The sequence below is a fragment of the Callorhinchus milii genome, unplaced genomic scaffold (assembly GCF_018977255.1).
Source record: "Callorhinchus milii isolate IMCB2004 unplaced genomic scaffold, IMCB_Cmil_1.0 Scaffold5, whole genome shotgun sequence".
In the NCBI taxonomy this organism is placed as follows: Eukaryota; Metazoa; Chordata; class Chondrichthyes; order Chimaeriformes; family Callorhinchidae; genus Callorhinchus; species Callorhinchus milii.
Genome location: NW_024704746.1, coordinates 2618728 through 2642850, shown reverse-complemented (window position 1 = coordinate 2642850; position 24123 = coordinate 2618728). Strand labels below are relative to the sequence as shown.

General features: G+C 52.2%; 1 protein-coding gene across 12 annotated transcripts in view; it reads right to left on the bottom strand.

Annotated features, from left to right (window-relative positions):
* dab1a (DAB adaptor protein 1a) overlaps window positions 1–24123 on the bottom strand; it is a 98006-nt gene that overhangs the window by 10105 nt on the left and 63778 nt on the right. For 3 of the 12 annotated variants that reach the window (XM_042335040.1, XM_042335043.1, XM_042335042.1), the window contains exons 1-7: window positions 19962–20209; window positions 17942–18129; window positions 12289–12428; window positions 9481–9579; window positions 4693–4824; window positions 3787–3906; window positions 1149–1187 (exon numbers count right to left, since the gene is read on the bottom strand). In XM_042335040.1, coding sequence (XP_042190974.1) covers window positions 1149–1187; window positions 3787–3906; window positions 4693–4824; window positions 9481–9579; window positions 12289–12428; window positions 17942–18008 — 597 coding nt within the window. In that variant the 5' untranslated portion in view covers window positions 18009–18129; window positions 19962–20209. The other 9 variants (XM_042335039.1, XM_042335032.1, XM_042335036.1 and 6 more) reach the window with 6 other exon arrangements.

Here is a 24123-nt window from a genome sequence, read left to right as displayed (position 1 = left end):
GATGGGAGAAAACACGAGATGATTCACGGGGAAAAGAAACAAAAGAAGAGAAAATAAATCCAGAGCAAAGAGCAGCGGCTCACGACGTCACACACAGTCACCGGATGGATCGGCAAAGGCGAGAGCTCTGGTTTCTGTGGCTTTCGGTTCGTTTTGCCGCCATCTTTCATCTTAATGACCGGCTGAATTTTGAGTTTTAATTTCCCGCTGCTGGAGCGCCTTTTAATTTAGATTTTTTTTGGGGGGGTTTAGTAATAAAACGATCTGACTAACAATTCCTGCATTTGATATCGCGCCTTATCTCACTATTGAGACGTCTGACAGAATATACTGCAAAGTGGATTGACTGCGCAGTTTGTGGGCGGAACTTGGCAGCCAATTGCCCATGGCAGTGACTCGCAAACTGCCGTGAATCGAGTGACCAGCAAACAAACCAACAGGTGTTTATCGGGGGTGGTGCTAAAATCTGTCAGCGTTTATCCAGTCCCCCACCCGTCCCTCTTTCCTCCCCCCCACCCCTCCACCTCCCCCACAAATAATCAGCCATCTCCAGACAACGTACAAAAGCCAAGAGAGCGCTCTGGGCTCCATGTTTCATGGAGACGATGAGGTGTTTATAACAGGTTCACTATGTGGCAGAGGCACAAGTGGTGACGTAACACACATTTTTACTGGACTCTAACTTGCAAGATTTCTGCTTAATAATAATAATAATAATCCTTGCATTTGACACAGAGCCTTATTAAGTCGTCGAGTCATCTCAAAGGGCTTGACGGAATATATTGTAAAGTGTAGTGACTGTGTCTTCTGTAGGTGAAACGTGGCAGCCAATTGCGCACAGCAATGTCCCCCAAACAGTCATTGATTGAGTGACCACGTTTTTTGGAGAAGTATTATACCCCCCCCCCCCCGGAAAGTAATCCGCCAATCGACTAACAACTGGGTTCCTACGTACTGTTGGGCAAACAGAGGCGTGTGTGTGAAGTAAGGAAACTTGTTTAAGGTTTTGCTCCGCCCGGGAATTGAACCCTGGTCCTCTCGCTTGCGAGGCGAGTGCTCTAACCACTACGTTACCAAGACATGCAAGAAAGCACCACCTAATGGCACCCCCCCCCCCCCTCGGCTCGGCCGAAGGCTCCCAGGTTTACCTGATACACTGGATCCTCCACATCCTCCTCCAAAATGGTCTGAATGGGGCGAGTCCAGCAAGTGAAGTGTGAGAGAGAGAGAGAGCGAGAGAGAGAATCAGCAGAAAGGAGCAAAGAGAGAGAGCGAGAGATAGAGACGGTTAGAGGAGAGAGGGAAGGGGAAAAAAAAGAGCAAGTTTCAGGATTGGCAAATCAAGAGAGCAGCAATTATTCCGAAGCAATTTTCAGAAAATCAGAGCAGAGGTTTGGAAAAAGAAGCTCCCTGGGTCCACTCACTTGCCCGTCACCAAGCTTCAGGCCGCCTCTACCCGTAGCGCTCTTACCTCTAGCGGAGACGGTTGTGGGTTCAAGACCCACGAGGCAAGGGGGGAAATATTTGAAGGAACATTTTTTAGGAACATGGCCAACAGGAGGAAGCCATTTAGCCCCTCGAGCCTGTTCTGGCATTCTATAAGATCATGGCTGATCTGTACTTTAACTCCAATTACCCTCCTTTGCCCCATATCTCCTGATATCCCAACCTAACAAACATCTCTCCACCTCAGTCTTGAAAATTTCAATTGATCCAGCCTAAATCCATGGCCTTCTGGGGAGGGAGAGAGTTCCGGATTTCCACAACTCTTTATATGACAAAATACCTCCTGATTTCAATCCTAAATGGCCTGGCTCTAGTTAAGATGATGCCCCCTTTGTTCTGGTTCTCCCCCCATTAGAGACTACAATAGCTAGATCTTTCATTGTGGTCCAAGGATCTTTCAATGCCTTGGACCATAAAGGTCTCAAAATCAAGCCAAGCTTGTTCTACCCAACAGGGGATTTGGGTTGAGAGGCCGAGGGTTAGTCTCACTGACCACATCAGCAAAGGCTTGGGTTCCTCAGGAACCAGTTACCCCGCACTCCGCGACACCCTTCTAATGACCCACCCCCCACCCCACCACCATCCCCGACCCCACATACACCTCCACAACCTCAAGAGGACGTCTGGTAGACACAGCAGACTGTTTATCAATCCCCCTTCCCCCACACCCTGAAGATAAAATTCCAATAGGCTGTCGAGCAGGGGAGTGTGGTGGTGGTGGAGGGGGTGGAAATTGGGGAGGTGGGGAAATTGCGGAGGGGGGAGGCGGGGTAATTGCGGAGGGAAGGGGGGAACGGCACTGGATCGTTAGCAGAAACATAAGTGGGGAGGACAAGAAGGCATTTTGTCTGTTGTTGAGGGTTTGGGAATTTGTGAACCAAAGTGACTATTGAGGCCGATGTAGCTCAAATGTAAGTGTTTCAAAAGCAATGTCTAAGCTATAATAATATTAATAACAATAATAACAATAATAATGAGAATAATAATAATCCTCGCTTTAGACACAAATCCGTGCCATGCTCCCCGCACAGTTTTGTTCCAAAGTGTAGTGACTATGTATTTTTTCAGGCGGGCGCTGTTGCCGTCAGAAACTGCTGCGTGAGCAACAGCCTCTCCGCCCCAAGCGCCTCGCCCCCCTCCTCTCGCCCCACTCCCCACCGCCTCAATATTAACAGGTCCAAAGGTTTCCATTCCAACCGCAACCTCCCAGCCATTTGCCCACGAAATGCACCAAGGATTCACGCAGCTTAAACACATTAAAATACAAGAGAGGGAGAGATGATGAATTAATGATGAATTGAGGGGAGGGGGGAGGGGAGGTGGTGGGGAAACGAGGTCTATGTTAAATTAACGCTCTCAATAATTCAAATGAGATAAGTGCACAGTTGCTTCCCAGGTCTCTCTCAAGCTGAATTCACTGCGTAGAGAGAGAGAGGAGAGAGAGAGGAGAGACAGCGAGAGAGAGAGGAGAGAGTGGTCGAATGATCGATGGGGAACACCTGGATACGCTGTTCCTTTTGGGTACCGGAGGACGGGTGGAAATAAGTCAAATTTGGCCAAATTGCTCCCCTGTCTCCACCAGCCCCCTCGGTGCTCTGACGCACCCCCCCCCCAAAACACCTGGGCTGTACCCCTTGCCAGCCAGTACCCAGCTAGTTATAAACAGCTTAATCTCTCTCTCTGTCTCTCTCTCTCTGTCTCCTTCATTGCCATTATCAGCGATGGCCAGCACTCCCAGACGGTGTAGGTGGCAGAGCTGCAGGTTGCAGACCAGGAGGAGATCGCTGGTTCGAATCCCGGGCGGGTCTGAGTTTGCTGGTCTCAGCCCGGCGGGGGGGGGGGCAAGTATTCCTCTTTCCCAGGGATAGGGTGAGGAAACCCAGCATGGGTTCCTGCTCCTCGGCCCCTCTAAGGGGCTGTGGGTGTGTGTGTGGGTGTCAGCTGGGGCACTTTCTACAGGCGAGTGGAACTGATGACACTCACACACACGAACAATGGACACTGAGAGAGGAATTGTTAACGTCCATATGAACAGGACACAGACGGGCAGTTTGGTTTTAACATCTCATCCGAAGGACGGCATCTCCGACAATATAGCGTTGTTCCCCCCCCCCAGCACTGCGCTGGAGTGCCAGCCTGGTGTTTGAGCACGGAGCTCCACATGGCACCGTTACCGTGTGTGAGTAAGTGTGGAGGGGAGGGGGGGGTTTGGGGAGGGCTGGTTCTCTGTGGGTCAGTGCGTCCGGTGGAGGTTGGGTTGGGTGGGGTGGGGGAGGGTACCTGATAGACCGCCTGCTCACTCTGCTTGTCCTTCTGGGCAATCTTCTCCTTGTCCTCTCGCAACTTCAACTCATAGATCAACTGGAAAAGGTCTCGGAGGTCGAGGATCACAGGCTCGGCCTGGTGGGGAGAAAGAGAGAGAGAGGAGTGGGGGAGAGATGGGTGGGGTGGGAGGGGGAGATTGAAAATGGGAGATAGAGAGGGGGGAGAGAGAGAGAGAAGGGCGAGAGAGAGAGGAGTGGGGAGTGAGAGGGAGAAGAGAGGTAGGAGACAAGGGGGGGGGGGGAATGGTATAGAGATGGAACAGTAGAGAGAGAGAGAGGGAAAGAGAGAGTGGGGGAGAGGGGAATAAGAGGGGTGGGGTGGGGGTTGGTATAGAGATGGAGCGGGAGAGCGAAGGTGGGGGGGGGAGGGAAGAGAGAGAGAGAGAGAGAGAGTGAATTGCACAAGAGGTAATTTGGTTTCCATTCCAAACTGACGACACGTAATGAACAATGCAGACGATTAAATAGGACAAAATGTTCAACTGGGTAATTAATTATTAAGCCTGATATTCCCATTAATTTTAGAACAATTCTCAGTCTAACGTTGGGTTTAGGACTTTCTACCTGTTCCAAAAAATCAACACCTGCATAAAACTGCTCCCCCCCCCACCCCACACACACACACCGTTAGCATTAGGGAGGGGGGGGGGGAATGGGAGATAGGCGGTGTGGAGCTAGGGAGAAAGGAGAGGGGTTGGGGAGAAGGGGGTGGGGAGATGGGTGCGGGAGAAGGGAGAGGGGTGGGTTGGGGAGGGGTGGGGAGAGGAGAGGAGGGTTAGGGGGAGAAGGGTGGGGGAGGAGGGGGAGGAGGGGGAGGCCTGGGGGGAGGAGGAGATAGGGTAGGTGGGGTGGACCGACTCACAGCTTGCGATGTCTTGATGGCCACAAACCGGTGATTTCCCTCTTTGCCGCAGATGTAGCCGAAGGCGCGGTGGTCAGTGATGTCCTTGGCGATGTAGGAGACTTCATGTACAGCGTGGTGATGCTCCATGGCCTGCCCAACACACACGGCACAGAGTTAGCCACAGAAACACCCCCCCACCCCCAAACACACACACTGTCTAACCCGCTAGAGACACAGAGCCACCCCCACCCCAACCCCCCCACACACAAACACAAACACACAGTGTCTTACCCTCTGGGTAAAGACACACTTCCTGGTGTCTTGTCCTGAAATGACCCCCTTTTCAAACTCTAAACCCGTTTCCTCTTCCTCTGTGTCTCGGTGCGTCCGAAAGCATTTTTATTTGGTTTTTACTCTTTTAATCCGGTCGAAAATGTTGCACATCTCAGTGACTTGGGAAAGAGAAATTGCACTCAATCCATGACTGTTTCTGGGACGTCGCTGCGCGCAAATTGGCTGCTGCGTTTCACCCACAGAGTATTCAGTCAATTCACTTTACAGTGTATCCCGTGAAGCGCTTCGAGACGTCTCGAGGACGTGACGTGGCGCTGTATCAAAAGCCAGGATTATTAAATGCTCATTTTGGGGGTGGGGGGGGGGAGAGAGAGCGTTAGTAAATTATAAGGGTTTCGTTTGCGCTATTTCTTAAGAGGAAACATCAGAGATGTAAAGCATTAAAGAACGCATTGCACTCCTCTCTCAGAAGTTCTCTAATTGCTCCTGTCCTACTTAGAAATCTTTTGAAAGGAAACAGCGCAAATCAGAAGACCGTCTTCACTGCACAAACCCCGCTTGTCTCCACACTGTCTCGACTTCCTTTCGGGCTGACAGTCGAGTTACGTGCGTGTTTGTTTTTTGCACGATTCCCCGCGTCCTGATCTTAAACGCTCAGTCGCTTAACCCACCCCTCCATCCCTTCCCACCCCCCCCCCCCCCCGCCCCGCGCACACTCCCCCGCAAGCTCCGTGTCCCACATTAACTCAGCCTTTGTTCTATGCCGGGCAATCGATCAGGAAAGTGGGTCAGGCTGACTCTGGTGTGCCAAGCCTGGCACCGGGGACTGAGGCCAGAGGCAGCCTGCCGTCTATATTTAGCAAGTGAACGAATTTGTCTTTGCGTTCAGCAGAGAGAGAGAGAGAGAGACCCCCTTCTCCCTCCCCCCACCTCCCCTCATGTATGTGTGTGCTAGATACAAGTCCCAACTACACTCAGAACTGTGCTAATCACCTCAGCTCCTCTCTGCCCCACAGCAGCCTCACTCCCTCCCTTCCTCTCTCTCTGTCTGGCTCCAGCTCAGCTCCCATTTGCTACCAACCTATTTCTAAACACATCAGCTCCCCCCATCCCGACCTGATTTATGTTTCGGAAGCCACCAAAATGGGCACAGCTTTGTAATCGCACGGCCCTCGCTGCGTCTCTCTTTCTGCCTCTATCTGTGTCTCCGTCGGAGACCCATAGCCTAGTGGTCAGAACGCTCGCCTCGCGAGCAAGAGGACCCGGGTTCGATTCCCGGGCGGGGAGAAACCTCAGGCAAGTTTCCTCACACACACGCACACACGCCTCTGGTTACCCATCAGTGAGTAGGAACCCGGTTGTTAGTTGATTGGCGGATCGCTTTTCCGGGGGTAATAATCCCTCAAAGAAAAAAAAAAGAATTCTTGTCACTCAACCCACGACTGTTCGTGGGGACATCGCTGTGCGCAATTGGCGGCCGCGTTCACCCACAAATGTACAGTCAATTCACTTTACAGTGTGTTCTGTGAAGCGCTTTGTGACGTCCTCCCGACGTGAAAAGCACTATATCAAATGCAAGGATTATTATTATCCTGTGAAGCGCTTTGAGACGTCTCGACGACATGATAAAGCGCTGTGTCAAATGCGAGGATTATTATTATTATTAAACCATCCATTTAATTTTTCAAAACTCCCATCTCTTTGCAAATAGCGCCACCCCGGGGAGCGGGGGCAGGGGAGGAGTCTTTAACGTCCGCCTGAACAGGGCACAGACGGGGAGTGAGGTTTAACATCTCATCCGAAGGACGGCACCTCCGAAGCTGTGGCGTTTCCTCTCCCACCTCCCCACCCTTTCCCTCCCCCCCCAGCGCTGAGCTGGAGAGTCAGCCTGGACTGTGGATCCATCATTACTGGTAAGCAAAGCAGGCGCGAGAGGTAATTAAACAGCCTGAGGCCAGCTCTGCCAAGCTCACTCTCCTCTCAGTTAATCCCTCCATCGTTTCGCTGCTTGTCACCAATGTCAGATTAAACGTTGATTTACACTTACTTAAATTCACTGACAGCTCCGTCTGCAAAGTAGCTTAAAGTGACACAGTCCGAAAACAGAGTCTGGAGCAGAAATATCCCCACCAGAACCAGACATTATTACTGAGTCCCTTATCTACAGCGTCTCTCAACTCCCTCCCCACCCCCTCTCGGTTGGCTCCGACCTTCTACTTGTCCCCTCATCTCCTCCACCATTGTCGGTCGAGCTTTCAGCCGCAACCCCCCCCCACCCCCACCCCCACCCGCCAACCTACAGAACTCTCTGCCTCTCTCTCTACCCGTCTGCCTTGCCCCCTCCTTGCCCCATCTTCAAACTGTACCCGAAGACCTTCCTCTGCAGTCATCTCCCCCTCTCCCCCCGCCGCCGGCTCGGCGTAGTTACACCCTCCGAGGCGCGAGCTTGCGTGAAGGGCGCGGGGTAAGGGCAGGTCGATGTTGTCGAGCGTTGCCTTTTCGTTACGCCAAGAACGTTGAAAACGTCTCAAAGTGATTGACGAGGGAGGGGCTGCTCTCAAGTGTAGTGACTGTGGTGCCAGCAACGTCCCCGCAAACAGCCGTGAAGCAAGTGACACGATTTTATCTGCTGGACACGAGAAGAGAGAGAGAGAGAGAGACTGTGTCTCTCTCTCTCTCTATGTGTCTTTGTCTGTCTGTCTCTCGCTCTCTGTACCTCTCCGTCTCTCTCTCTCTCTCTCTCTCTCTAATTTCCCTGAATAGATGGCTTGTGGCTCGCTGGCCACAGGCAATTATTCAGAGAGCTTTTCCGGAGCAGACAACAGCAATCCCATCCCGTGCCAGGCGTGCCCTCAGATTGACAGACTGCGATTGATTTTATTGCACAATGTGGAATCGTTCCTCCGAGTGCCAACCCCCGTGGATTGAGGCTAAAACACCATTTTATTGGCCCGGTAAAGTGACAAATGTTCATCTTAGCTCTTTGTCACCATTTCTTTGTCTCTCTCTCTCTCTCTCTCTTTCCTCCTCCGCCACCAACCCCCTTTAGTTAGTCACCATCAGACTTTTGCTGACAAAAACACACAGTCACTACACTTTTCGGTTAAAACCCCCGCGAAGCGCTTTGAGACGTACCAGACGCACGTAATACAGCTCCGTGTTGCAAATAAAGACCGATCATTCGGCCCAATTGCCACTGAACTTTTCAGAGCTGCTTAAAGCTTAAAGGAGGCGGCGGACTGGCTCAGTTGGTAGAACTCTCGCCTCTGAGTCACAAGCTGCTGGGTTCAAGCCCCCATCTCGGGACGAGAGAGAGAGAGAGAGAGACACACACACTCACATATACAGACACAAACACAGACCCCTGCGCACACACACAAACACTCAAATACACAGACACACACACGCGCGGAGAGGGACACACACACAATAAACACACACACATGCACACACTCAGAGAAACACACACAAACTCTCACATACACATACAACCACAACAAATTACATTGGTATAGCGCCTGTCACATCAGAGGACACATAGACACAGACACACTCAGAGAGCGAGAGACATACAGGCACAGACACACTCACAGAGTGAGAGACACACAGACACAGACACACTCAGTGAGCGAGAGACACACCGGCACAGACACATACTCGCATAGCGCACTATTCGTCCTTCAGACACAAGCAGGTCAGGACGGCAGAGAGAGAGAGAGAGAGAGCGAAGACAAGTATAAATAGGCTGCCTGAGATCAGTCACAAACCATGAGGGAAATCAGCATCTCTCCCCGACCGGAGGAGAGAGTGAAAGAAGAAAAAATAACACCTATCATTCCAGCATAAGCACTGCTTAACGGCACTCAAAGGTTACAGCAAAGATTCCGGTCGGCTGTTTGATGAGAGAAAATCTTGTGACGATGCGATAAGGCGTTACATAAATAATAATAATCCTGGCATTTGATGCAGCGCCTCATCACGTCTTCGAGACGTCTCAAAGCGCTTCACCGGATGATACGCTGTAAAGTGAAGTGACTGCGTATTTTGTGGGCGAAATGCGGCAGCCAATTGCGCACAGCAGCGTCCCCGCAAACAGTTGTGGACTGAGTGGCCTTTTTTTTAATAATTAATACAATAGTAATAACACTCCTTGCCGTTCGATACAGCGCCTTATCACGCACGGCGTGCCAAGCGCTTCATGGGATATACTGTAAAGTGTAGTGACTGTGTGTTTTGTTTGCCGGGAACGCAGAAGGCAATTTGTACGCAGGAATGTCCCGCAAAGAGTCATGGAAAGTGAGTGACCAATTTTATCCGGGGACGTTGTCTGTCGGCCAGGACACCAGGATAGAGAGAGAGAGTCAGAGAGAGAGAGAGAAAGAGAGAGAAACTCCCTTCTCTTTTCCCAATGGCACTCGCAGGATGTGCCTCTGACTGATCATGTTTAACACACGCTGTGCTGAGGTCTAATCTTCAGCCACTGGGTTTACCGCTATGTTCAGTCACACTCACTCCAGTCTTTTCATCGAAGATCTTGATTCCCCCGAACGAGATGGTGAGGAAGATGCGTTGCTTGTGTTCTCCTTTCGATCGAGCTGTCACTGCGATTCCCTGTCAGGGGGAAAAACAGACAGGGGTTAATGACAGTGGGATTCAAAGTTCAGCAACAGGAGGTGAGGGGTGGTGAGGGGGTGCGGGTGGGGGGGGTGAGGGGGGTGAGAGGACCAGCTCAGACAATGTGGGGAGAGAGAGAGAGCAGGGGATGGGGTTAGAGTAGAGAGCTCCAGTGGGGGAGAGAGCATCAGCACAGACACGATGGGGAGAGAGAGAGCAGGGGATGGGGTTAGAGTAGAGAGCTCCAGTGGGGCAATGAGCCCCCGCACAGACACGATCTTTCAGAGCTATAACTTCTCTGGCTCTACAGTAATAATATTTGTGTGATTATCAGTGGTGGTAGTGTTACCACGTTCCGTTTTGCCCACAAGATAATAATAATGATGATAATTATTGCATTGCACACAGAGCTTATCACGTCTCAGAGTGTTTCTTGATAATTACTGTAAAGTGTAGTGACTGTATTTTCTGGGCGAAACGCGACAACGACACATTGCATTTACGCAGCGCCTCTCACGTCGGGGAGGACGTCCCAAAAGTCGCTGACAGTCAGGGATTTGGACCTGAGCTGGGGTTTGGGATCAGGAGGGGGTGGAGGGCAGGGAAGGTGAGGGGGTAGAAAGGTGACCAAAGGCGCCCGAAGAGGAGGATCTTGAGACGGGCCTCGAAGGAGGCAGGGGAGGGAGGGAGCGAGGCGAAGGGGCTGTGGGATGGGATGGGATGGAGAAGCCAACTTGCACAGAGAAACCTGCCCACAAAGAGCCAAGGAGTGAGTGACCAATTTTATCTGGCGGATTGTCAGACAGGACACACACCGGAGAGAGAGAGAGAGAGAGAGAAAAACTCCTTTTTTTTTTGATTAGCTCCATTAAACTATCCTGAAATCCCAGTTAGAGGAAGTTTGCTCTGTGAGTTTCTGTCTGTACTGGAACGGGGTGCGTATATTTCTATAAACTGATCACAGCTCCAACTCACTGCCTTCTGATAAATGGCTGAAGGGTTGAAATCGTCAAATAAATCCTCCCGTTAAACCTCTCCCCTCATGTTTCCTGTTTGGTGGTAAAGGAATAATTCTTCCAGTTTGAGAGAGCGAGTGTGTCTTTCACGTCCTAAGCGTGTCTCGAAGCGCTCTGTGGGATTTACCGCCAAGTATAGTGACTGTGTGTTTTTGTAGGCGAGAGAGAGGGAGAAAGAGGGAGGGGAGAGAGAGAATGAGTGCGGTGTTGGGAGAGAGAGAGAGAGAGACGGCGGAGGAGGAAAGAGGAGAGGAGAGAGAGAATGAGATTGGGGGGAAGAGAGAGGTCGGAGGAGAAAGGAGGAGAGAGGAGAGAGAGAGAATGAGATGGAACTGAAAGAGCGAGAGAGGGAGAGGAGAGAGAGAAGGAGATGGAGAGAAACGGGCTGACATGTTAGGGTGCTTTTAGTCGCCACAATCCTGCCTCTTTTCAGACGTGACTGCCTTTCACAGTTCTGGTAAAACAGATTTATATTTAATGGGGAGAAAGTAAGAAGCGGGTTCACGAGATCTCAAACGGGGGGGGGGGAGAGGGGGAGAGGGGAGAGGGGGATGTTGGCTGACAGGCGGAATGAATTGGAAGTGGCAGGAGAACAGGAATGTGCTCTCAGGGATATCAGACGTGCGATTTCACTGCATAAACATTAATGGGAACCTCCACGTCACCACATAAAAGGGATGAATATGGAAGCGAGGAGGAGGTGAGAGATTGATAGCGAATATAGAAGGGGTTTCAGCGTCGGGTTTAGGCTTCCACCAAACCAGGAAGCCACCGCGACAACAACAACAGCACCCTTCGTATCTGGGGAGACAGTGTATAGTTTGGGGGACACGACATGTCAAGCGACTGCCAGGACAGTGGAACGTGAACTGGATGGATGTTGGTCTTCTTTCGTCGAGCAAAATCTTATGATAGCGCCTCATGCGCAGTGGTGGGGGAGGGTTGGGGTCAGTTGCTGAGCGAGGGAGAAGGGTGTGGGAGGGAAGGGTCTGGGGGGGGGCGGTTTAAGGGGGCAAGGTGGAGGGACTCAAGGATGAAGTCCCAGGGAGCAAGTGCAGAGCGTCAAGCAGTTTTTTCGTCTCGCGTTTTATTATGTTCTTGCGTTGTGACTGGGTGTTTTGCGGGCGAAACGTGGCAGCCAATTGCGCTCGGCACTCGTCGACGGAGTGACTAAATTATCATTTCATAATAATAATGATCCTTTACATTTGGCACAGCGGCCTATCACGTGGTTGAGACGTCTCAAAGCGCTTCACAGGACATACCCAATTCTCGGGCGGCGCAGCAAAGTTTGAGCCAGCACGGACAAATGGTGTCTTTCTCTACTCAGCGCCTTGGGACGTCCTCTCTCCCGACGCGAAAGGCACAACACAAATGTAATTCTTCTGTTGCTGTTGTTGTTGATGGGTCTCCATCCTTTGGAACTCCATCCCACAGTCCCTCTGCCTCGCTCCCTCCCTCGCCTCCTTCAAGGCCCATCTCAAGACCCTCCTCTTCGACCAACCGCGCCTCCGGTCACCCTCCTACCCCACCCTTCCCCCGCCCACCCCACCCTCCCCGCCCTCCAACCCCTCCTGATCCCATCCCCCAGCTCGGGTCCAAATCCCTGACTGTCCAACGCCTTGGGGCGTCCTCCCTCCCGACGTGAGAGGCGCTGCTGCTGTTGTCCTCGGACAGGCTGTGAAATTACCTTGAGTTTCATCATGGAATCCTGACACAGCTTGTCCCCCCTGGCGGCCGTCACCTCGTCCAGACCGATCAGCTTGGCCTTGTACCGGATTCCATCGCCTTTAAACCGCTTGATCAGTCCAGCTTCGCTCCGATTGTGACCTGGAAACCAAGCACAGAAAAACTCCCATCAGGACCCCACCTCGATCACACGCAGTGGGTGACCAGTACCTCAGCCTGGGTTTGGGTTCGAGCCCCACCGGGTTTAGGACTCTAAGCTCACAGTCCAGACTGACGCTCCAGTGGAGAGAGAGATAGAGAGAGAGAGAGAGAGAGAGAGAGAGCCGCATTGTCAGAGATTCCGTCCTTAAGACACGAGCTGCTAAACCTCACTCACTCCTCGTCTGAACCCGGTTCAGGTGGACGTTAAAGATCCTGTGATGCTATTTTTGAAAGAGAAGGGACTTTTTCTCTCTCTCTCTCTCTCTCTCTCTCTCTCTCCCCCCCCACCCCCACCAACCCCAGTGTCCTGGCTGACAATCACCCACCCAGATAAAACTGGGTCACTTGCTTCACGTCTGATTGCGGGGACGTCGCGGTGCGCGAACTGGCTGCTGCGTTTCACCCGCAAAACACCCAGAGCGGAGCGGAGGGACTCAGTCCCCCGTTAGAGACTGGGACTGATCATTGAGTCGCGAGGCTGTGTTAGAGGCAGGTAACGAGAGTGTACAGTGAGAGCTGCGCGTACCAGCTCCCAGCCTGCGAGAAGCTTTCGCTCCAGTTTATTACAGCTTCGCAACCAACTGTCCTCCGCTGATAAGACCAACGGCAGCAGAGCAGTGGTGACATTTGCGGAGGGGGGTGTGTGTGTGTGTGGGGGGGGGTGTAAAGAGTTGAAAATCCTTTGAAGGAGACACGAAAACCACACAGAGCTTGACTGGGAATCGCAAACAAACAAGTCAACAAACAAACAAAACACGCGGCGACTTGAGACGACTGATTTGTCGTTACTGTAATATTAATTATCGTAATAATAGCCGTCGCGTTCGATACCGCGCCTTGTCACATCTTCGAGACGCCTCAAAACGCTTTCACGGGACGTGCTGTAAAGTGCAGTGACTGTTTGTCGTGTTTGTGCTTAGAGGCAAACGTGGCAACCAATTTGCACACAGCGACGTTACCCTCAAACAGCCGTGAAACCAATGAGCGGCTCTATCGGAGAGGGGGGGCGTGGTGGGGGGGTGGATTGTCGGCCAGGACACACACACACACAGAGAAACTCCCATCTCTCTTGCAATAGCGCTACAGGATTGTTAACGTCCACTTGACAGGGCACAGGCTTTAACGTCTCACCCAAAGGACGGCACCTCCGACAGTGAGGTGCACCCCCAGCGCTGCGCTAGATTGTAAGGGCTCAAAGTCCCTGACGCGGGGGGGGGGGGGGGCTGGAACTCAGAGGCGAGGACGCTGACATCTGCTCCAGCAACCCAATACATCAGTCATATAAATTGGCCCAGTTGCAAGGCAGGTCCCATGGCAAATAGCATCTGGGCAGGTCTAAGGCTGACGGGGAGATAACATTGATCCGAGCCACACAGCAGAGTGAAACTTGTAGCCCAGCTTTCTCAATCAATCTCTGGCTCAGTGCAAAGGGGAACCCTCAAACCCTCAGAGATAAGGGAGGCCAAATGAGCGGGGAGGAGGGGGGGGGGGGGGGGGGGGGAAGCAGGGGGGGGGAGGAGGAGGAGGGGAGGGAGGGGGGAATGAGGCAAAGCCTTCCAGCCAGAGAGAAGGCAGATGAGACGCAAGTGATTAATGAGCTACTCGGAGGCTTCAAGCGAGAGATTTATTGTGTCGTGTGGTCGTATATGGGGCAAGTGCGAACAGCGTTCATCAGCGAGCAATCCGAGCGGGAGAAGCTTCCGGGAAAGCCAGGATCCCGGCGCTCCAGGATTCCCATTCCCCAATGGCGTGGGGTCGGAATGGAGCGGAGCTAGAATTCCCAAAGCAGGGAGAGAAACAGGAACCACAGAGCAAGGTTGTGGGGGTGGGGGTGGGAGCGGGGTGGGAGAGAGAGAAAGAGAGAGAAAGAGCGAGCGTGACCGAGATGGTCTGATAAGCCCGACAGGGACCGGCTTCAGCCAAGAAAAAAATAATAATAATAATAATAATTATTATTTGGGTACTCAATCTGTGTATTTCTGTGCTGCTGTGTTTCGCCCACAAAATACAGTCACTATACTTTACAGTGTATCCTGTGAAGCGCTTTGAGACGTCTTGAAGACGTGATAAGGCGCTGTATCAAACATAAGCATTATTATTGTTATTATTATTATTATTATTCTTCCGAAATCCTGTTTTTCTTGCTCCGGAATCTCATTGGCAATAACCCCGGCCACGAGTCAATCCGGTTTGATCACAAAGGCCAGAGAGACATCGGGATCCGAGGATTTATGGTCGGATAAAAAAAAAAGCGCAATATATCGAAACCGGTCGCTCACTTCGCGGCCGTTGGCGGAGAGTGGTGGGGAGCAAATTGGCCACAAATACCACAGCCGCTTCGCTTGACAGTAAAATCCCGTGACAAAGGACATGACACAAAACTCTCCCAAACCTCCCCCCCACCCCAACAGATAAAATCTCTCATTCACCCCACGGCTGTTTGCAGAGCCCGTCGCACTTTACGGTAAGACCCTGCGAAGTAGACGCCTTCCTGACACCGACCCGCAAGGCGCAGCATCAACCGCAAAGCTTAGGATTGTCATTGTACCTTATTATTAATAATAATAACCTGAGCGCAACCAAGAGAAAAAAAACACACAGCAGGACGTCCCTTTCCAGCTGATCAGACAAAGACAATTCTCCGCTGACTGCCCCCAGTACCTGCCGACTCACAGTGAAGGCTCCCACTCCGGCGTGGTGTCCACTGCATTGTGGGGAGAGAGGCGTTAAGCCGGAGGTCCCCCACCCGCCTCCGTTCGACGGGGGTGGGGAGGAGAGGGGGGAGGAGGAGAGAGGGGGGGGGTTGGGGGTGGGGGGGGCTTTAACGGTCGCTGTCACGGCGTCAGGGACAGGACGAACATTCCTCCCGAGCTGGCTGCTCGCTCCGAGCCGACACAATACGACGCGGCGAATAAAAATTAAAAGAAGTTCTGCGATGGTGACCCAGTTTCTGTGCGAGGCTGCTCGCCTCATTCTCACAGAGTGGGGGGGGGAAGAGAGAGAGAGAGAGAGAGACAGAGAGAGAAAGGGAGGGAGGGAGGGGGGGGCGGGGTGGGGTGGGGGGAGTATTGCACTCATTAACCTTCGTAAAAGAAATCCACGGGAAAAAAAATCAAATGAAATTTTGTTCCCTTTTGTGATTTTTCTCAGTCAGCTGATACCCACCACACAGGAGAGCGACAGGAGCAGAATAATTACCCTCAGCGGTGCTGGGCTAGTGAGCCTGCGTGTGTGTCTGTGTGTGTATATATATACGTGTACGCCTGTTGATGCTTGTACCGGGGTGACCCAATTTTTTTGGAAGGGTTTATTACCCCTGGATCGACTAACAACCGGGTTCCCGGGTTACTGCTGGGTAAACAGAGGCGGGTGGGTGTGCGGAGTGAGGAAACTTGCCTAAGGCTTCGCCCTGACCCAACCGGGAACCGAACCCAGGTTCCCCTCGTTTGCGAGGCGAGTGCGCTAACTACTGAGCCCTACAGGACTCCACGCAGCATAAAGATTGCTCATTAGCTGCTGCTGTTAAGCAGCTAAGAATTGGCGGAGAGAGTCATGGAGTCAATGAAATGCAGAGCAAGCCAGGCTCGGGGAAACGAGACTGAATGGACATGAACGCACTCAATTAGCACAGAAGTGCTTACACATCCATCACTTCACTTCCAGACAAAATTCAAGGATCATTTCAGTGGCTTTGGGACGTCTTCCCGATGTGAAAGGCGCTATACAAATGTCAATTGTTTTGAACAATCTATGCCATTAGAAACTGGTCAAACCAACCCAATTAATTACAAATCCCCCCATCTTCCCCCACTCCCCACCCACCACACACACACACACACACAGAATGAGGAACGTCATAGTCTGTTTATAGCACATGAGGCCATTCGGCCCATCGTGTCTGTGCTGGGGCTCGCTCCCCCACTGGAGCTCTCTCCTCTAAACCCACTCCCTGCTCTCTCTCTCTCTCTCTCTCTCTCTCCCCATCGTGTCTGTGCTGGGGCTCGCTCCCCCACTGGAGCTCTCTCCTCTAAACCCACTCCCTGCTCTCTCTCTCTCTCTCTCTCCCCATCGTGTCTGTGCTGGGGCTCGCTCCCCCACTGGAGCTCTCTCCTCTAAACCCACTCCCTGCTCTCTCTCTCTCTCTCTCTCTCCCCATCGTGTCTGTGCTGGGGCTCGCTCCCCCACTGGAGCTCTCTCCTCTAAACCCACTCCCTGCTCTCTCTCCCCATGTTGTCCAATCGCTCATTCACTGCATAGCTGTTTGGGGGACTTCGCTGTGTGCAAATTGCTGATTCCATTCACAGTCATTGCACTTGATGGAAAATCTCTGCGAGCGGTTTTGAGATGTTCCGACGAAGGGAAAAGGGATGTCGCTGTGCGCAAATGGGCTGTTGCATTCGCCCGCAGAACACACAGTTGCTACACCTAACAGTAAAAGATGCGAGGACTGTTGAGTTGCTGAGAACGGCTGTGAGAGGGGATAATTGAGGATGATAATTGATTTGCACCTTAAAGCAAAACATAATGACGCAAAGGCAACATTTCCGGCATTGACAAGAGCAAAGACATCACGGAGACATTAATTGTGAGCGGCGTCTGCGGGTGATGCACCCACCAGCCGCCCCCCACCCCCCCCCACCCACTGCGTGGCTTACGTCAGCCCCTTTTGCTGCTTTTCCGAGTCTCTCAGTCATGAAATTAAAATCCTATTTAATGGTTTAACACCCCACGTGTGCTGTAAAACACAGCTCAGTCTGCAGAGCGGAGACATTTGTCAGCTAATCCAACTCGGTCAGGGGGCCCGGGTTAGACAGCAATGCTTCCTGTCGGTCGTGCCGTGACTATCGACTCGTCCAACCACGTTGAGTGTTGACGTTTTTCTGGGAACGCCACGGGAGATTTTCCGGCCACGCAGAGGTCTCAAAACACGTCTCGGGCTTTGCTGTTAAGTGTAGTGACTGCGCGTTCTGTGGGCAAACGCGACAGCCCATTTTCGCCCAGCGACGTCCCCGCAAACAGCCATGACCTGACGTGAAGTGGGGGGGCATTCTCGACCGGGAAACTGGGAGAGAGAGAGAGAGAGAGAGGGAGAGAGAGTATGTCTCCTCTCTTTTCCAACAGGAGAAGTTTAACTGAACATGGACGGGGAGTGAGTGAGATTTAATGCCTCCGACAATGATGACGCTCTCTCTCTCTCTCTCTCCCCCTCCAGTGTTGCACTGGAGCATCAGCCTGGACCGTGAGCTCTTAAGACCCCAACATCAGTGCGAACCCACAACCTTCTGACCCGCGAGGCCCGAGCCGGGCTGAACGGATAACTGGGTCCGACCTTTGTGGGGGGGGGAGGGTTGGGGGGTGGTCAGCCCAGCGTGACCTTCGATCTGGCGACCGAGCGAGAGAGAGAGAGAGAAAGAGAGAGAGAGAGAGAGAGAAAACGGACAGATGGAGCCTACCCTTTTTTTTGAACTCCTTTCTCGTGTTGGTTTTCAAGACCTGCTGCAGCTCGGTCTCTGTGGACATTCTGGTGTCTCCCTCACACGCTGTGCAGACGCAGCCAGCCCAGGGTCATTTATAACTGCTCCGTCACGAGAGGCACCGCAGTCTAACCCCGAGAGCACATCTCACTCACTGCTGCCCAGGCCTGTGGAAAGAGGGGGGGTGGGGGGGGAAGGGGAGAAGGTGGGGGGAAGAGAGAGAGAGAGAGAGGGAGAGAGACAAGCCGTTAGGAACTCACTCATTCGCTCTCTGCTGGCAGAGACGAGCTCGTTCTGAAGGTCGCGAGCCAGATTAATACGCATTTTGTCTGGTTTCTTTTGCTTTCCCTGATACCAGTCACCAGTAATCCAAGGCAGTGTCAAGGCCGTGAAGTGTGTGTGGGTGTGTGGGTGTGGGTGTATGTGAGTGTGTATGTGCGAGGACATCCCATGTGGAGTCCTGTAGCTGAGTGGTTAGAGCACTCGCCTCGCAAGCGAGAGGACCTGGGTTCGATTCCCATCAGGGCGAAATGTTGGGCAAGTTTCCTCACTCCACACGTCTCTGTTCACCCAACAGTAAGTAGGAACCCAGTTGTTAGTCGATTGGCGGATCACTTTCAGGAGAATAATCCCTTCAGTCCACGACTGTTTGTGGGACGCTGCTGTGTTTAATTGGCTGCTGCGTTTCGCCCACAAAATACAGTCACTTCAGTTTACAGTATATTCTGTGAAGCGCTTTGAGACATCTCAATGACGTGATAAGGCGCTATATCAAATGCAAGGATTATTATTATTACTCGTACGTCACTAAACATTGCCCCCTCACCCTACAAAGCGAGACAACATAAGTGGGGTCTGAGCGTGTTTTACAAACCCATCAACAGTAATAACAGGACCAGAGATGGTTATATATGGGGTGACCAAAAAGTTGTGATAGCATTGCAATGTCTTATTAAGTCTTAAAGAAATTATATATTTTTTTAGACAATGGGTAGTTATCATGACTTTTTGGTCACCCTGTAAATGTACAGATATAAATATAAAACACAAAACTGCTCTGCTTCACGTTCAGTCAGCTGTTTGCATCGCCCGAACCTCACATCACCACCACCACCAACGCAAATGTTAGTTCAGGGACAAAACTGTTTGGTCTGGATTCGATGGAAGAATTCACAACATCTGCACGAGAGGCTGGAAACGTTGGCAAACAGGGATGAAGTTCAAGGTCCAGACAAACACCGCACACCCCCATCTGGAGAGCGAGGCGTTAAGTGATACAACAACACATTCCATTTACCCTGCGTCCTCGCCTGTCAGGAGGACGTCCCAAGGTGCTGGATGGTCAAAGGTTTGCACCTGAGCTGTGTGTTGGGATGTGCTGTGGGGGGGAGCGGGGGGGCACGGTGGGAGGATGACCAAATATATAGTCGAACAGGATCCACTGAACCCCCCCCCACCCCCAGGTTGGTTTCAGTCACTTGCGGAGTGAAGCCAGCGATAGTAATAATCCTTGCGTTTGATACAGCACCTTATTGTGTCGTCAAAGCATCTCAAAGCGCTCCACAGGACCCGCTGTAAAGTGGATTGACTGGGTATTTCGGGGTGAAACGCGGCAGCCAATTGCGCACAGCGGCGTCCCACAAACGGTCGTGGGGTTATTGCCTCCGGAAAGCGATCCGCCAAGCGCCTCGCAAGCGGGTTCACTTGCTGCTGGTAAACAGAGGCATGTGCGCGGAGTAAGGAAACTTGCCTGAGATTTCGTCCTGCCTGAGAATCGAACCCGGTTCCTCTCGCTCCGGGAGTAGGGAGAGTTTCCCCGTCCTCTTCAGCACTGAGTAGCTGTGTAGCAACGTGCTACACACGTAGCACCTCAGCGCAAACACCTAACACCTTGCGAATCACCCGTTTTTCCCCCCCGCCCTCACCCCCACCACCCTCCCGCTCATCCCACACACATACAAAGGCCGCTCGTTCAATCATGTGTTGCTCTTTCTCTTACGTGTAACTGCCGTGCTCGTTCCGTTACTGCTGCTACCACAGATCAACCTTTGATACATGCAAATGTTGTCAGAAACTGAGCCTCGCTGCACAACCTCTCCGTTGTCCTCCTGCCTCCTCGTCTGTTGGGAGTCAAATGAAACCTGGCCCGAACCAAGCAAAACTGAGAGCCGAAGCACTGATCATTGCGCGCCCCATGGCTCTCTACCATCATCTCCTCATCATCTCTCACCCCACCCCCTTCCGTTCCCCCCCCACCCCCCCCACCTCGGTTAAAGTTTCACCTTGTTATCTATAACTCCTGGTCATTTATTCCCATTGCTGCTGTTCCAGAACGTGACTTCTAAGCTCTTCCACTTCCTTATTCTCTCCTCGTCACCCGCCCCCCCCCCCCCCCCCACCACCAGCCCCCACCACCGGAATCTGGAACTCTCCCCCTCCCCCAAAAGGCTGTGGATTATGGCTGGATCTATTCATCTTTTCAAGACTGAGGTGGAGAGATGTTTGGGGATCGAGGGATATGGGGCAAAGGCGGATCATTGGAATTGAGATACAGATCAGCCCGGATATTAGAGAATTGTGGAACAGGCTCAAGGGGCTGAATGGCCTCCTCCTGTTCCTATGTTTTCCCCCCCCTCACCCCCGCATCACTCTCTACTCACACCACCATCCAGCAACTGAGATAAATGTTCCCTAACTGAGCCGTGCTCCAGCCGTTAACCACCCTCTGCTGCAAAGCCACGGTTTATTTATTTACTTGTGATCTTCGCTGTCCAAATAATGGCCAACACAGACCGACCGGGAAACAGCAAACAATTCTGTAAAAGACGTCCGAACCTCACAACTTCCTCCCCCCCCACCCAACCCCACCCCACCCGCCCCCAAATACTGCACGTTTAGACTTTTCTACCGAACGGAAACAAATAATAGCAATTAATAATCCTTGCATTTGATACAGCGCCTTAGCACGTCATTGAGACGTCTCAAAGCGCTTCGGAGGATATCCTGTAAAGTCTAGTGACTGTATATTTTGCGGGTGAAACGTTAACAGACAGTTTGCGCACAGCAGCGTCCCACAGACAGTCATGATTCAATTTTATTTGGGGGAACTATTGGCCAGGACACCGGGAGAGAGAAACTCCCTTCTCTTTGTGAACAGCGATTTGGGATCTTTAACATCCACCTGAACAGGCAGATGGGCCTCAGTTTAATGTCTCAATGACACCTCCGACAACGGCACACCCCCCCCCCCCACCCCACCCCAGGGCTGCATTGGAACATCATCTTAGACGATGTGATTCCAAGTCCCGAGGCGGGGGTGAGAGAGAGAGCGCTACCCACTGAGACGGGCTGATACACACAAGTGTGAACAGAATATGAGCAAAGTACTGGTTGGGAGGAGGAGAGAGAGGCTAACATCAGCCCTTCCATTTGATGCAGCCCCTTTCATACCAGGGAAGACTCAAAGTGCTTCGCAGGATTTCACTGTAGAGTGTAGTGACTGGATATTCTGAAGGCGACGGCCGCAGTCACTTTTACGCGCAGCCATGTCCCGCAACCAGCCCCGAAGTGAGTGACCGATTTTTAACAAGGGTTTAAACGTCTCATCCGAAGAACGGCGCCTCCGAAAATGCATCGCTCCCTGCCGCACTGCCCCGGGAGCGTCAGCCCACACTGCGTGCGTTCAAACTCGCTGACAGGCGGGGGCTCGAACCCACAACCCTCCCGACTTGAGAGGAGAGAGAGCCCGAGCGGCTGAGCTGGGCTGATAAGTACACCGGGGGGATTAAGTAGAACTCCGAGCGAGATAAGAGCGAACACACCAAGAGTTTTAACAGAAAAAGGCAGGTTCCTTCTGTATATCTCCCGAGAGGAGCTTATGGCGAGTTCTCTTCCCTCTCCCTCCAACCGCGTGACTTCCCCCCTCCCCCACCGCACTCCCCCCCACTCTCTCCCACCCCCCTCCCCACTCACCCTCTCCATTCCCCCTCCGCAAAATCAAACAAGACATGCGAGCTCCCACAGCATCTCACTAACCTGACATCGCTGCTGATCGTGTCACTGACTGACTCCGGAATCAAAGTCCGAGCGGGTTTATGGAGGAAGGAACGAAAGAGCAACAACATAATGGCGGACTTTGGCTTTCAGGGCTTCTTCTAAATAGATTTTAAAACACGAGGGGGTGGGGGATGGTGGGGGAGTGGAGAGGGGAATTAAAAACGTGGGTGCCCGTAATTGTCACCAGGCAGAAAATTGGAGTCAACCCAGTCAGCGGTTATAACAATGACAATAATTATTGCGTTTGATCCAGAATCTTATCACGTCGTCAAGATGCCTCCGAACGCTTCTCGGAAATCTTTCGCTGTAAAGCGGAGTGACTGTGTATTTTGTAGGTGAGCGTGGCGAAGTGTGCGGGGGGGAGGTGGGGGGGGTTGGGGTGGGGGGGGAATGGGAAGGGGGGAGGGAGCCGGGGAGGGAAACGAATTGGCTTTGAATTAGGAGTTGCGTCCGTGCCTTGGTTCGTAATGTAATACGCAATTATTATTACGAGCGTAAGAAAAAACTCTGAAGTTAATTTTTAACACTAACTCACTGCGTAATGGGCTCAGCTCATTAGTGTCATTAGCAGGAGACACACACACACACGCGCGCACGCAGACTGATGCTAATTGCTGCTCACTTTGTCAATTACTCGCTTACTCGCTCAACTGGGCTGACCTCTGATCTTACACAACAAGATCGAAAGCCTGTTAGAGGGGCTAAGCCTCACTCACAAAGACGCAGATGGGTTCGAGCCCCCACCCCATCCTCACCCCTCTAGGCTGATGTTCCAGTGCGGTACTGGGGGCGGTGAGGGAGGGACAAGAGCACTGCATTGTCAGAGACACCGTCCTTTGGATGAGCCGTTAAATCGAGCTCTCTGTCTAGCGGTCGCCCGGTTCAGGTGGACGTTAACCAAATACTGGAAAAGGGAATGGAGTTTCTCTCCCTCCCCCAGTGTCTCAGGCTGACAACAACAATAATAATAATAATCCTTGCATTTAATACAGCGTCTTAGCAGGTCGTTGAGACTTCTCAAATCGCTTCACAGAATATACTGTAAATAATAAGTGGATTGACTATATTTTGTGGGCGAAACACGGCAGCCAATTGCACACAGCAGTGTCCCGCAAACAGGCGTGGATTGAGTGACCAAATTCCACCCCCCCCTCCACTCCCCCCCAGATTAATCACTCCACCTCCTGGCTGAGTGACAAGTTGGGCCACAAAGACACAGTCACCACGCACTTGATGGCGATTCTCTGGCACGCACTTTGGGGGAGGGGGGGGGGAGGAGTGGAGGATGTGGTTGGGGTGGGGGTTTTGGAGTGAATGCATTTCTCCGAGCTCTGTCAGTGCCGCGGTCATAAAGACACCCACCTTCACAGTCTGGGCTGACTTTCCAGTGCAGTACTGTGGGGGGTGGGGGGGTGGGAGGGGGGAATGTGATGGGGGGCACATTGCACGGATTCAATTGCTGAAAAAAGACCACTGTCCATCAAGTCGACCTTCTCCCACCCTGGTCGTCGCCTGCTGGAATAATGGAGATCTTGACGATAATTATTTCTGTTAATGGATCAGTCTGTCAACAGAGTAGATAGAGAGCTTTGGGAACTCCTTACGTCCAAAGCTGCCGGTTCCAAGCCCGCTCCCACCATTGCTCAGTGACGCTGCTCAGCGTGTGGTAAATCTCCTCTCAATACGCTTTACAAAAGCACATTAATAGGTGTGATCCAAGGCCCTCTGTTCCCAAGATTAATAAACGTCAAACCTGAGCTCCACATCGCTCAATAACAATCTGTAAATCTAATTTAGGCAGCAAACAACACAGCTGCCAGACGGGGCCCGATTTACATTGTATTACATTTCACCAGGACCTCAAATATCCATGGAAATTAGACGAGCCACAGTAAATCCATCACAGGCCTCGGAACAACTCGCTACTCTTACCCCATTCCCTGCGCTCTCTCTCTCTCTCTCTCTCTCTCTCCCCCCCCCATCGTGTCCGTGCTGGGGCTCGCTCCCCCACTGGAGCCCTCTACTCTAACCCCATTCCCTGCTCTCTCTCTCTCTCTCTCTCTCCCCCCCCCATCGTGTCCGTGCTGGGGCTCGCTCCCCCACTG